Source organism: Eublepharis macularius, chromosome 6 (assembly GCF_028583425.1).
Source record: "Eublepharis macularius isolate TG4126 chromosome 6, MPM_Emac_v1.0, whole genome shotgun sequence".
Taxonomy (NCBI): domain Eukaryota; kingdom Metazoa; phylum Chordata; class Lepidosauria; order Squamata; family Eublepharidae; genus Eublepharis; species Eublepharis macularius.
In genome coordinates this window covers 133,659,393-133,674,462 of record NC_072795.1, presented here as the reverse complement: position 1 = coordinate 133,674,462, position 15,070 = coordinate 133,659,393, and the positions used below count along the sequence as shown (strand labels likewise).

Genomic DNA, 15,070 nt, shown 5'->3' with positions numbered 1-15,070 from the left:
GCGTCACTTGTGGTCCCGCTCTTAGAGACCTTTTTGTTTGTTTCTGGCAGAGAGCAGAAAAGCAAGTTTCTTCTCCTCCCACATATGCTGCTGCTTTCTTCTTTAACTTGAGCCAACTTGTCCAAGGGCAGAGCTCCCTTGGAGGCCTCTCTGAAAGGCATGAAATATAGGCAGCCAGTGCAACCTCCAGCACAGGTGGGTGAGGAGGAAGAGACTCGGCATACATCAGCAAGAAAACAACCCTTTCTCTTTGCACAGTTTCAAAATTAAGTCTGAGACGTCTTTTTTAAATAAAACGAGTGAATGTTTAGAGAACAGAATCTTTATAGGAGGGTTTTAAAAAAAAACCTTGAAGACTCAGCTTAACATCCATTTGGCTATATGACCCTTAAAATTAGCTGGGAATGTTGTATTGTGAGGTTTGTTTCCACCTTGTGTACATGCCTGTTCCAGCATAGAAATTAACTAGAAATGTCATATGTTGAAACAGTACATGTCAGACACATCATACTGACCTGCGCATCAGTTTGGACAAGCGACATGTTCACACTGGTGCTTTCATCCCTGTTTCCCTGAAAGAAGGTTCAAAACGACACAGATCAAGTCAACACACACAAACAGCAGGCTTGGCGGGGGGGGGGGGGGATGGCAAGAACTGCAAAAAGTTAAAACAGAGATGGTAAGTGAATGAACTGTGGGCCAAGCCAATGAAGCAAAGCCTTTAAATTAACCTCCCCATTTGTTAGTCATTTATCCACAGTTTTAAAGTTCATTTTGTAGAACCAGCACTGTAATTAATTCTTGTTTGTACATTTGCAGCAGTAATCTACATTTCAGATTTGAATACAAGCTTGACTCCCTCACCCCAAATTTACAAAAGTAGTGAAAGGACTGGGAGTGAAATCCCACCCCACCTCTAGAATCTCCCCCCAAAAGCATTCTGTAAGTTCTCTAAGGACTCAGGCAAGTCCATTTCACTCCCCTCCTCCTTTTTCCTTTAACTGCCTCCCAGCTGTCCTTAATATCCCATGCTCCTCAAGCAAATTCAATCTTCTTCAGGCTGGGTTTGGGGTCCCCTCCCTTTTTGATTAATTTACAACGTCGTATTTTCCTGCATATTGTGGTCCCTGGAATATACAGAAACCCTGGGCTTTTTTTCAGCAGGAACGCAGCGGAACGGAGTTCTGGCACCTCTTAAACATGGTCACATGGCCAGTGGCCCCACCCCCTGATCTCCAGACAGAGGGGAGTTTAGATTGCCCTCCACACCATGCGGCGCGAAGGGCAATCTAAACTCCCCTCTGTCTGGAGATCAGGGGGCGGGGCCACCGGCCATGTGACCATTTTCGCCGAGGGCGATTAAAACTTTAAAAAACTCCCCCCTTGTTCCAGCTGACCCAAAGTGATGTCATTGTGCGGTCTTGAGTTCCATCACTGAGTTCCACCACCTCTTTTCCCAGAAAAAAAAGCCCTGCAAAACCCCATACCTTGTTTGTAAGTGGCCCAATTTTCCTGCTTTTACGATCGACATGGGAGAGGAGCAGCTACTTTACAGATGAGGGAGGCCTTGAGGGAAAAGGGTGCCTGGAGAAAACTGCCTGTCACTTTCACCTTGCATAAGAAGGGGACCCCTGACACTAAGAGCCTGGGACCTGCTTTACTGGATCCTTGAGGGTGTCATCCAATGCCCAGAAACCAGTCAGGTGGCACCACGCAGGTTCCTCTGTGAAGACTCAATTGCAGCATTCAGCAACACAATGAAGAAACATTAGAGCATGCCCCCCTTCTCACAAACAACTAACAGACAATTACAGGTAGTCTGTCCTCCTTGGGTGTGTCAGGTCCAGTGTATATCTAAACTGTACTGACTCCATTTTCTAATGCTTCTAGTGTTTGAGTGTTTTCTTCCCAGGTGCACCAGTTCCCAGGCAGCATTCCCACCGGAGGAGACTGTTTTGTCTAACACCATTCCACCAAGCATTGGCCTTGAAGGAGAGCAGCTTCCCAGGACTGAGAGATGTTGTTTTGAGAACTGTGGGGGGAGGCTGATCCAGATGGGTATTGTTACTCTGTATCTTATGCTTGCTCTTCATTGGTAACAATGATCATGTACCATCCTGATTCTCCTATTCAGGACAGTGGACTATAATGGACCTTTTCTGCAGTAAAGTTTCCTTTTCCAAACAATGGACTTGTGTTTGCTTCTAAAGGGAACCCTGTAGTGAGTGCCTTATTTAGCCACAGTCTGACATTTTGTTACCAATCATGTCTGAGTCGGGCCCAGCGGAATCCAAGGTTGTCCCGGACAGGGATCCTTTGTTTGATCCGTATGCGTCTCCCGACAATCAACCTGTGCAACCCGTGCAAGCCCAAGACTCCCAGGAGCTGGGAGCAGCCGGGAACGGAACCGGAGCCTCCACTTCCACCCCGCCTCTCATCGAACTCAGTACTCGGGACGAGACCGAAGCCGACCTCGGGGCAAGGCCGAAAGCGACCGCTCTCCCCTTGATTTCGGTACCCACCCCGTCGGAGTGGGGAGCCAGACCCCGAGAAACCAGAGAGCGTCGGGCAGGTGGACTCCATCCACGAGTTTCGATGGAAGGGCGCCGAAGCCTAGGAACCGTCCCGGAGCTAGACAGCAGCCAACCATGGCGATATTGGAACAGGACGTTCGAGCAGACAGAGGGGGACACGTCTCGCCGCGGCGCCCTGAGTTGGGATTACTCCGAACTTGCTCCGTGGAAAGAGCCAACGGAGGTCCCTGAACAAAGTTGGGAGCAGATACAAGGTCGCACCTATGCGGTGGATACCAGCATCTCGGCCGTGACGGGTATGGCCAAGGGAATTCTAGCCGCGAGATCGAGAGTCGTCCAAGGGGACCCTCCTCCTTGGGGTCCCTTTTCCCCGGTGAGTGCAACGAATGAAGGTTCCATAAGCGAGCAACCGGGGCCAAGTCGAATGCAACAGTTAGAAGCTAAACTGATGGATATGGAAGAAAGTTTGGCTCATGCCATCCATTTAATTTCGGCAATGGGAGCAGGGGAAAGACTGTCTCCTGAAGAGATGGCGATACAGATAGCTACCCTCCAAAGTGTCATCTCCTATCCGGTGGAGGATGTCCAGCAGCGGCCGTCACCTACCGGCGAAGGGGGCACCTATCCTGGCGAATCGGGAGAGCAACCCAAGGAACTTCCCGCACAGCAGGAAATTCCACCGAGAAGGGATGACCCGGTTGAGCCACCCGGAGAGGCCCCCACCGAACCTCCTAACCAGGGAGGGGATGCGCCGCCAGACGAGACTCCCGTTGAGAGGCCTACGGAAGGGGAAGAAAAGCCAAGTGATACACCGGTGATACCCCCTCTTACTTCTCCTATAACGGTCCGGCCGGACCAAGCGGGAGCACACGCGGCTCCATCCGAGGAGGGAGCCCCTCGTCAACCGCGAGACACTGTCCCCGTCGGGCAACCTACGGGAGACGGACTAACAGCGCCAAGAGGCCAGCCGCTGCTTCCCAGATTAACAACGCCCGGAGGGGCAAGCCCGCGCGGCCTTCCACCTGTTCAACCCTCGCCGCTGCGGCCCCTCTCACCTCGACCGCAGCTCATACCGTTGCAGCAGCCCCAGGACCAGCCCGTCTTACCACCCCCGAACCAACCGGGACGGCCTGCACCACTACGACACCTCCAACCCCCTCCTCAGCGGCCGATCTCCATTCAACCACACCAACCTCCTCCACCTCGACAGCTACCGCCAACGCCTCCCGTGTTACCAGCCAGACCGAGACTGCCGCCTCCTGCTCGCCCGCCACTGCAGCCTCCGGCCCAACCAAGACCAACCCCGACAGCGCAACCACGGCAACCTCCGCCAGCACCGCCGGTCCAACCTCCGCCCGCACAGCCAGCCCAACCCCAGCCGGCACCGCCGGTTCAACCGCCGCCAGTACAGCCGGCACCGTTGCCCCGACCGAGACTCCAGTTACCTCCTCCTGTGCCTCAGGCGCAACTAAGACTGCCGATGGACTTTTACCCAGCGCCTGCTCCGAGACAAGAACTCCCGATGGGCTGGGTGAAGCTGGAAGCCACCTTCGATGGGGACCCCTCCAAATTGGGATTTTTCTTAGTACAAGTGGTACAGTTTTTCAACCGATGGGGGCACCTTTTCGGCAGTGAGGCCAGTCAAATCGAACATCTTGGATCTCGTTTACAGGGCAAAGCAGCAGATTGGTATGTAGGACTATACAATGTCGGGGCCCCAGAACTCGATACTCTCCAGGGGTTAGTGGATGCTATCCGAGCGCAATATGAAGACCCCTTAGAAGAAACCAGGGCCCGAACAGAATTGCAAGCCATCAAACAAGGCAGCATGTCAGCCAGAGACTATGTCACAAAATTCCGGCAATTAGCAGCCAAGTGCCCTAGGTGTGAGGAGTCCACCAAGATTATTCTGTTCAAACAAGGCCTTAACCCGAGACTTTTGGACAGAGCCCTCATGCAAGACAATCCCCCCACGTTGTTAGGGTGGATCCAACTTGTTTGCGAAGTAGAGAATCGCATTTTGGAAGTCCGTTTGGTTGAACAACAACAACAAACGGGACAAAGAAGACCATTGACCTTACAGAGGGGAACACGGGGAGCTAGCTACGCCACCCGTGGAGCGAGAGATGCTAGATGGCAACAAGGGCTGTGTTTGCAATGCGGACAGGCTGGTCACTTTGCAGCACAATGCCCTTACCGGCCTGTGCAAAGACCTCCGCTCCAATTACGGCGTCCAACCCTTGCTCCGTTTCCTACGCTCCAACGCCCGACTCCAGCACCACGAGCAAATAGAGGCCGCGGCGCTTCCCAAAGGCCAGCCTCGGAGAGAGGGCTGGAAGCGGAAGAAGTCATGGAATACGATCCCGCTTCCCCAACCGCAGAAGCCAATCCAGAAAGTCCCCAGTCGGGAAACGAAATGGATCTGTCGTGAAAGGACCCAAACGACAGATCCGCCCTAAGCCCGTCCCTGCCCGGAACCGGCCGCCTGGGTCCATCTTATTCATGCCAGTGACTCTAATCAACCCAGAGAGGAAGATGCACATTCGGGTGCAAGCTCTTATTGACTCGGGCTGCTCAAGAGACATCATCGCCCCTGCTCTAGTCAATGGACTAGTCCTACCAACTCGGGATCTACAAAATCCAGTAATCTTTGAGCAAATGGATGGTACCAACATGAATCCTGTAACAACTGAAACCATCCCAGTGATCACAGGCATGGGACAACATTGGGAAAAGAGGTCCTTTGTCATCAGCTCTACTGCCAAGTACCCGTTAATTCTAGGCAGCAAATGGCTCTGTGATCACAATCCCTACATAGACTGGGCACAAGGATGTATTACCTTCAGTCATACCAACTGCAAAAATCACCGTTGGAATCAAAACTGGGGCGAAGATCCAACTCATAAAGAAAAGGCCCTTCTCACCCAAGAAGAAGTCAACCAAATACCCGAACCGTACTGGCCTTTTCTAAATGCTTTCTCTGAAGAGGAAGCAGATACTCTACCCCCGCACCGACGAACGGACTGTGCGGTAGAAATTTTACCCGGAGCCTCACTGCCCAAAGGACGACTTTATCCCATGAGTCTCCATGAACGCGAAGAGCTCCGGAAATTCATTGACACCAACCTCCAACGAGGGTTCATCCGCCCAGCCGCTAGCCCCCACGCCGCTCCAGTCCTCTTCGTGAAAAAGAAGGATGGGGGACTTCGACTGTGCACAGATTTCCGAGGCTTGAATGCAGTGTCCACCAACAACGCCTATCCTATACCGCTCATCCGAGACCTTCTCAACGTCGTGGCCCAAGGTAAGATCTTTACGAAATTAGATCTAAAAGATGCTTACTTCCACGTTCGTATCAAGGCAGGGGATGAGTGGAAAACCGCTTTCAATACGCCCCTCGGACAATACGAATACTTAGTTATGCCTTTTGGTTTGACGGGAGCCCCGTCTGTATTCATGTCCATGATAAACGAAGTTCTACACGAATTTCTGTACAAAGGGGTGGTGGTGTACCTTGATGATGTGTTAATTTACTCGGACACCGAGGAAGAACATATTCAAACGGTGCGAAAAGTCTTAGCCACCCTGATGAAGAATAAGCTGCCCATCAAGTTGTCCAAATGTGAATTCCATAAAACCGAACTCACTTACCTCGGGTATTGTATCTCCCAAGAAGGTCTGAAAATGGATCCAGCCAAAATACAGGCGATCCAAGACTGGCAGACACCCACCACCCGTAAAGAACTACAATCCTTCCTGGGTTTTGCCAACTTCTATAGAGACTTCATAGCAAATTTCGCCCAAATCACGCTCCCTTTAACAGACTTGCTGAAAACCAAAGATAAAGGGGACCAAGCTAAAAAACCCTCTGCCAAACTGCAATGGACCCCCGATTGCCAAACGGCCTTCGATTGTCTAAAAAAGCAATTTGTAACTGAACCCATCCTCTCCCACCCCAACGAACAATCCCCTTTCATAGTACAGGTCGACGCCAGCGATACGGCGATAGGGGGGGTTTTACTGCAGAAGGGGGAGGATGGTAGGCTGCGGCCTTGTGCTTTCTTGTCTAGGAAATTTTCGGAGGCGGAAAGGAATTGGAATGTGTGGGAGAAGGAGGCCTTTGCAGTAAAAGCGGCCCTTACTAACTGGAGACATTGGCTGGAGGGGGCGCGATACCCTTTCGAGGTCTGGACGGATCATAAAAATCTGGAGGCCCTCCGAAGCCCACGCAGACTGAATGCCAAGCAATTGCGATGGGCGGAATTCTTTTCCAAATTCAACTTCACTCTAAATTATCTCCCGGGCAAAACTAACTTTTTGGCAGACGCCCTATCGCGCATGCCCCAACATAAGAGCAAACGGGAGGAGACTGTCGACACTGTCTTCTCGCCTACGCAACTTGGGGGCGTGGTGACTACTCGCAGCCGTGCCAAGCAGCCCCTCCCGGCCAACCAAGAGTGGAAATTGAAACTTAAAACTGAAGTGGAGAAGGAGGGGGATAGGGCTCCGCGAAGCAAACTGACCCAATCCCCACAAGGGGATTGGTTAGCCGGGAGCAAGTTTTATGTCCCAGACAGCCTCAGACTGGAAGTTTTGCAGCGCTGTCATGATGCTCCCACTGCTGGACACTATGGGTATCTGAAAACTTTGCACCTAATCCAAAGACAATTCTGGTGGCCGGGCATGCGCAAAGACATTTCCCAATACGTTAGTTCCTGTCCTGTTTGCCTCAGCGCCAAAACCAGGAAAGGGAAGCCTCCGGGTCTCCTGCAACCATTGGAAACGCCAAACAGACCCTGGGAAGTAATATCCATGGACTTTATCACTGATCTACCTATCTCAAAAGGACATAATTGTATTTTAGTTGTGGTAGATCTGTTCTCCAAACAAGCTCATTTTATCCCCTGTACTACTATACCCTCCGCTCGAAAACTGGCAGATTTGTTTCTAAAACACATCGTAAAATTACATTCTTTTCCGTCCAAGGTGATTTCGGATCGCGGCGGACAGTTCGTTGCCAACTTCTGGCGGGAGCTTTTGAAAATGTTGAATATTGAACAAGGCATCAGTTCAAGCCACCACCCACAAACCGACGGGCAATCCGAAAAAACAAACCAAATATTAGAACAGTTTCTTCGTTGCTACATCAATTTTCAACAAGATAATTGGGTGGACCTTCTCCCTCTGGCCGAGTTCTCATATAACAACAGTGTACACGCTTCAACGGGGGAGGCCCCCTTCAAAATTGTCTACGGAACTCACTTCAATCCCTTCCCGTTGGATGCACCCCCTCTCCATTCCTCTACATTGCCAGATGTATCTTCGTGGTGGGGGGAGGCGGCGCAGCAATGGACTCTTATTAAGAAACACCTTGAAAAAGCCAAACTGGATTACAAAAAATACGCAGACCGCCATCGTGTGGCCGAATGGGAATTACAACCCGGAGATCATGTGTATATTTCCACAAAAAATCTAAAACTCGCTCAGACAAGCCGCAAACTCGCTCTGAAATTCCTAGGACCTTTTCCTGTGCGCAAGATAATAAATAAAGTGACTGTTGCTGTAACTTTGCCCAAGAACCTGCGCCATGTGCATGATACGTTCCATGTCAGTCTTCTAAAGAGAGCTCCCATCGACAACAAATGGCACGTCAAGGCTCCACCCATTCCAACTTTGATTGACGACCAAATACACTATGAGGTACAACAAATCTTGGACTCTAAACTCAAACGAAATCAGCTTTTTTACCTCATTAGATGGAAGGACTTTGATTCTGGTTACGATGAATGGGTGAACTCTGCACATGTTCATGCTCCTAGATTAACCAAAGCTTTTCATACTCGCTACCCATATAAGCCAGGGGGGGATCTATTTTAAGGGGGGCAGAATGTCAGGTCCAGTGTATATCTAAACTGTACTGACTCCATTTTCTAATGCTTCTAGTGTTTGAGTGTTTTCTTCCCAGGTGCACCAGTTCCCAGGCAGCATTCCCACCGGAGGAGACTGTTTTGTCTAACACCATTCCACCAAGCATTGGCCTTGAAGGAGAGCAGCTTCCCAGGACTGAGAGATGTTGTTTTGAGAACTGTGGGGGGAGGCTGATCCAGATGGGTATTGTTACTCTGTATCTTATGCTTGCTCTTCATTGGTAACAATGATCATGTACCATCCTGATTCTCCTATTCAGGATAGTGGACTATAATGGACCTTTTCTGCAGTAAAGTTTCCTTTTCCAAACAATGGACTTGTGTTTGCTTCTAAAGGGAACCCTGTAGTGAGTGCCTTATTTAGCCACAGTCTGACATTGTGGCCAGTTTTCCAGGGGACCAACTTGGTGCTACAGTGAACCCCCCAGTTTGGAAAATCTTGCATGTACCTGAGAAAGTGAGATTAAAAGCCTCTGGAAGTGTCCAGATGTATCACTTCTGATGGCTTCTTCCAGCGTTTTCTTGAATTCTGAAAGAAACGAGCAAATGAGCCTCATTTTGTAAACTGTCGTGTTTATGGTTTTATTGGGATCTTGACTGGCAGAAGTGTAAAGATACGAGGAGAAAAACTTAAAAAACAACTAAAAATCATCCACGCTTGTGTGTGTCTTAAGGAGAGGAAATAAAAGCCGACAACCAGTAAAGGAAAATATAGAGAACCTGATCAGCCCCTCTCGTTCGGGTGTTATTCCTTGCCCAGGCTGGGCTTTGCAGGAGGGACCAGGAACGTCTTGCTGCTAAAGGTACTCCCTACAAAAGCCCATCCTGAGCATCAAAACCACACCTCCTTTCCAGGGAAAAAAGGGAGTGCGCGTGTGTATTCTCGCTCGTGCTGGGCTTTGGCAACAGGCGGTACATCACTGCTGCCACTGCCTCCTATTAAAGCCAAGTGGAAAAGGACTCCTTGTTCAACAGGTGTGGCATAAGGGGCTTTGCCAATGGCAAGCAGACGTAAGGAATCTGGCCAGGCAGGGGCAGGGGGATCGCTCTCAATTTTCTTCCCCAAGCCACCAAACTAAAACACTCAACGTGGAGGGCAATCTCAACTCCCCTCTGTCTGGAGATCAGGGGGCGGGGCCACCGGCCATGTGACCATTTTCAAGAGGTTCTGGAACTCCGCGGAGGGCAATCTCAACTCCCCTCTGTCTGGAGATCAGGGGGCGGGGCCACCGGCCATGTGACCATTTTCAAGAGGTTCTGGAACTCCGTGGAGGGCAATCTCAACTCCCCTCTGTCTGGAGACCAGGGGGCGGGGCCACCGGCCATGTGACCATTTTCAAGAGGTTCTGGAACTCCGCGGAGGGCAATCTCAACTCCCCTCTGTCCGGAGATTAGGGGGTGGGGCCACCAGCCATGTGACCATTTTCAAGAGGTTCCGGAACTCCGCAGAGGGCAATCTCAACTCCCCTCTGTCTGGAGATCAGGGGGCGGGGCCACCGGCCATGTGACCATTTTCTCTGAGGGCAACCCACTGAGTTCTGCCACCTCTTTTCCCAGAAAAAAAGCCCCAGTTACCCCCTTTTCTGCTTACCACCCCCCTTTAAGACCAACAGAACAGTAACCAGAAGAGTAAAAGGTGTGGCATGGTAGCTCAACAAACCTGTCTTGTACGCCCTGCTGATTTCTCGAACGTGTTCATTGCTGCGAGATGCCAGGATCTCTATCAGGCAGGCTTCATCTGTGCCAGCGCCCTAAGAAAAGGCAAAGGATCTCATCTCACTGCCAAGTGGAAGCAGCTGTTTCCTCTTTTAAAGCAAAGGCGGAGAGCCAAACTGGACATTATGTGTGAAATGAGCTGGGACGTGGGTGCCCAACCTGCCGTCTCACATATGAATTGGCTAACTTGTGTTGAAAGTGCTCTGTTTGACTCTGGAGCGCTGCCAGGTGGAGAGAAGGGAATTCCCGTTTCACTCCTGCACCATCTTTGCCCGCAGAAATGGCCATGGACGGGGGGGGGGGGTGCTGTTTGCCACTTTCTCTGGCTCTACGTGCCCTTTAGTTTTTTATTTTTTTAATTTATTTAATTGAATTTATATCCCACTCTCCCCACAAGCAGGCTCAGAGCGGATCACAACAATATGAAAGTATATGATAATAAAATCGGCAGCATAAAATATAAAATCAGCAAACAACAATACAATATTAAAAACAGCCGTGCCTGTGTTGCACCACCTGTTCAGTCCAAACAAGCCCATGGGAAATGGTGGTTGTTACAGATGAATAGAGTCGTGAGGATACACAGGCGCCCCCCCATGGCAGGAGGCTGGGTTGGACAGCTGGAATGGCTTGCCTGGCTCAATCACCACATGCCTAGTGGACCATCTCTGTCTTGCAAGTTGGCAGAAAGTTAACAAATCTGAATGAGCCCGGGTTGCCGCAGACAGAGACTTCCACTAGGTTGGTGCCTGGGCTAAAGAAAGCCCTGGCCCTGGCTGAGGAAAGGCAAACCTCTTTGGGGCTGGGAACCACCAGGAGATGTTGGCTGAACGAAGCAGTGCGTACAGTGCAGGAAGGAAACTAGAAGACCCTCCAGGGGAACTCTTCCCAGGTGCCTTCCCAGGTTCTTCCATGAGATAGACAAGTTAGGTTGGGCACATACCATGTCTAGTTCAACTCTGACACAAATTCTTTTACAAAGCGTCATGTAATGTGCAAAGCGGAACTTCCATGCTTAGCCTAGCAAGCTAGACGTTGTATGGCCTTTGCAGTTAGTTTACTATACGTAACACGGTAAGTCATGTTTTTACTTGCCTATCATTTCTTACTGACCCAGCTTCATATGCTTTCATTGTTGTTTTTATGTGTTGGATTTTAAAAAATCTTTTAAAAGCCGATTTCAGCCTAGAAAAAGTAGTTCGAATGAGCTTTAATAATTTTTGGCATCAGACCACCCAGGTGGGTCAGGAGAGACCAGCATGGAAATCCTGGGCCCAGAATGCAGAACTAGAAATACAGCAATAAGGCATCCGTGTTTAGAGTAATCTGCAGGCGCGCCACTTTCCCAAACGAGATTCAAAGACAGGAAAGGGACAGTGACGGCATTTTTTTTGCCACCACTGTACACATGACTTCACAGTATATCATAAGCAGAATTCTCTGCTCCAAAATTACACTTACATTTATATTGGTGCGGGGGAGACAAAGGAGAGAGTAGGTTAATAAGAATGACTGCAAATGAATAGTGACATGCGGGGCTTTTTTTCTGGGAAAAGAGGTGGTGGAACTCAGTGGGTTGCCCTTGGAGAAAATGGTCACATGGCTGGTTGGCCCCGCTGGAGCGGCGCGGAGGGCAATCTAAACTCCCCTCTGTCTGGAGATCAGGGGGCGGGGCCAACCAGCCATGTGACCATTTTCAAGAGGTTCCGGAACTCCGTTCCACCACATTCCCGCTGAAAAAAAGCCCTGGTTACATGAACTCTGGCTTTGTTACAGTTGTGGATGGGTACCAAAACATTTAAAGAAACAAGTTCCCATAAAAGGTGTGCTATGAAGATTGATCTGGAGAGAGGAGACATCAAACAGGAAAAAAAGCATATATTAGTTACAACAACAGTAGTTTGTCAGTCATACAAACCTTGATAGCCTCCTTAATTTCATGAACGTCAAACCCGACAGGTGTCTTCAGCATTGCCAAGACAGCCTTCTCAAAGTTTCCTGAGAGCTCAGATTTCAGATCCTTGATCAGATCCTATTTTGTTTTTTAAATAAAAACATTTAAAATGTGGCGTTTTAAATAGAAATTCATAGATATTTATGCCAAATGTTTCCTGTTTAAGAAATACTAATGCTCTGAACATCTTTTTATAACAAAATTAGCCAACGAGACCACATGTTTGAAGACCATTTCATACTTTTTAATTTATTTATATGGAAGGCAGCATGGTACAGCCTGATCTCGTCCGATCTCGGAAGCTAAGCAGGGTCGGTACTTGGATGAGCGACCACCAAGGGAGGCTGTGCAGAGGAAGGCGATGGCAAACCACCTCTGCTTCTCACTTGCCTTGAAAACTCCTTGCTGGAGTCTCCTTAGGTCAGTTGTGACTTGATGGCACTTTACACTCACATATTTTACTTATATAATTCCATCGATGTATGTGGCACTCTACAGGTTAACATAAGCAAGGCTGCTTCCACACATGGATTTTGCCCTGTATTAATAGCAGGAAGCCCTTGCAGTATAACAATAACAATAGGTTTATATACTGCCCTTCAGGACATCTTAACACCCACTCAGAGCAGTTTACAAAGTGTATTATTATTATCCTCACGACAATCACCTTGTGAGGTGGGTGGGGCTGAGAGGGCTCTAAGAGTGCTGTGACTGACCCAAAGTCACCCAGCTAGCTTCAATCAAACTCATTTCTTCAGATCAGAATCCTACCATTTTTAGCCACTACACCGAACTGATTCTCAAAGGGGAACACACAGACGATGCTGTGCTCAATGCAAACACAACTCACTTGGCCCCCCCATTCCCACACCCTGCAATTTTCTCTTGCACCGTTTCACACACGCAGTTCTTTTGGGACTTGCCTTTCCATAAGCGGTTTTGAAGGAAAGGATGATCTGCTGTCGCTGTTTGTTGGAACAACTTCCGAGACAATCGATGATCGCCTGTTCATCTGTCCCTGCAAATACAGGACAGGTGCACCAAACAATTAGTGCCGTCTCTTTCCATTATTTAAGTTCTTCAAGCTCTGGCCAACAGGAGCTCATCCAAAACTAATCCAGGATTTCAGCTAACCTGCACAAATACAACGTTCCATTACTTCAATTCCTCTCCTCCACTCTAAACAGCTATTGCACCACACATTCAAAGACTTTGGTACATTTCACACTCGGTTTTTAGAGCGCGTTTGTACCTGTTCCACATCCCATGTTTGCAAGGTTTTCACACTTAAAAGCAGTCATGGGATGCAGTCCCGCTTTTTGTCCGCTGTATCTCCGATTTTTCCCCCTGCGGACATACCCCGATGTTTTTTTAAGTTCGCTGCCGACTGGCAGCTGGCCCGCATTTTGCTAATGTGAACACTTTTGCCTCCTTTTTGCTTCTCTCCCCCCCCTCTCCTTTTCCCTGGGAGCTGATTGGTTTGTGCAGAATTAACCACTCCCACCCTCCTCAGCTCTCTGAACTCCTTGTCCACCATTTTTTTTAGTAAAGCGAGCTGAGGGTCATAAGGCTGCTTCTTCGTTGGTTTCCTTCCTCCTGGTATGCATGCTCTTTTATTTTTTTTTCAAAAGCCAGGAATGATTCCTAAGCTTGCTGCTAATTCCCTGCTAGCTTTAAAATCAAGGAAAGTGTTAAATAGCTGCTTTCTCCTTCCTCCCTTAGGGCATGCACACACATTCTTTTTTTTTTTAAAGACAAGAATGGGTTGCAACGTTGTAATGTTCCTGCACTTTCTTCCTGGCTTTAAAAGCCAGGAAAGGATTAAATGGCTGCTTTTCCCTCCCTCCCAGGCATGTTTCAGACTTTGCCAAAGAGGGGGAAAAAACCCAAGCATTTTGCACAGCCCTTTGGAAACAAGCCTCTGCTTCCTGGGAGGAGATGAATCGGCAGCATTTTAACCCTTTCCTGGCTTGATTTAAAAAAATGAGAGTGGTACATGTTTTCCCCCAGAACTCTGCCACCAATTGCCTCTCCGGTGGGCAGGGGACAGCCCAATCAGCAAAAAGGGGGGAAGGGTTCCAACACTGCAACGTTACTACGCATGCTGAATTTTTTTTTAAAAAGTGTGACGTGAATTGCAAGGCCCCAAAAGCCCAAAATTGCACCGAGGTTTTGAAATGAAGCACAGACACCAAATCGAAATTGCAGTGGACAGTGTGAAATGAACAGGTGCAATGCCGAAGCCACTGCGATCGGGGCAAATGCTCATAAATGGCGGTTTAAACTGTAAGTGTGAAAAGGGCCTTTGTCTCCCCCACACCCTTCATCTGCAATGTGTTGTGCACAAACCTATACTACACTTCAGACAACGAACATTAATGCCAATTGCCTGAGCTGGCATGTCATCATCAGAATCCCAAATGCTCAGGAAAAAAACCCAGAGTTTTTAAGCTTCTTTGAGGGATGGGAATGTTGACTGGAATTAAAACCTCACACAGACTCAAGGGTCAGGAGATATGGTATGGATCTAAGCCAGGGACCCAGGAAATATGAACGCTAGAGAAAGAAGGAACCCCAAAATGCAAAGTGACTGTAGAAAGAGAACTATGGGATGAGAAGAGAGGAGCATTGGGGAAAGATGGGTACAGGAGGAAAGGGCTTGAAGAAAAAGTACATAGATGGGGCAGAAGAGGGGTTCATGAAAGAGGGGACTCTGAAGAAACCTTAGAGCTTGTGCCTGGACAGGTTGTGTGACAGGTCTACTATGATGGGAGAAGTTGAATCCAGGCAAACTTACAGGATCCAGGAGGACCAAAAAACTGTGGCCAGAGATGGTGAGTGGGGGAGAGAGACAGGGCCTGGTTTTCAGAAACTTATCTGAAGTAACCAGCCAGTTCCTCTGGCTACTACGAACTCGCTGAAATACAACTAGGGCCAAG

At 49.0% G+C, this 15,070-nt stretch overlaps 1 protein-coding gene across 1 annotated transcript in view; it reads right to left on the bottom strand.

Moving 5' to 3' along the window:
• The window catches only part of ANXA11 (annexin A11), a 64,170-nt gene that overhangs the window by 11,388 nt on the left and 37,712 nt on the right, over positions 1-15,070 (bottom strand). The window contains exons 6-10 of the mRNA XM_054982395.1: positions 13,055-13,149; positions 12,096-12,209; positions 10,122-10,212; positions 8,911-8,990; positions 516-572 (exon numbers count right to left, since the gene is read on the bottom strand). Coding sequence (XP_054838370.1) covers positions 516-572; positions 8,911-8,990; positions 10,122-10,212; positions 12,096-12,209; positions 13,055-13,149 — 437 coding nt within the window. The remainder of the gene's footprint in view (positions 1-515; positions 573-8,910; positions 8,991-10,121; positions 10,213-12,095; positions 12,210-13,054; positions 13,150-15,070) is intronic.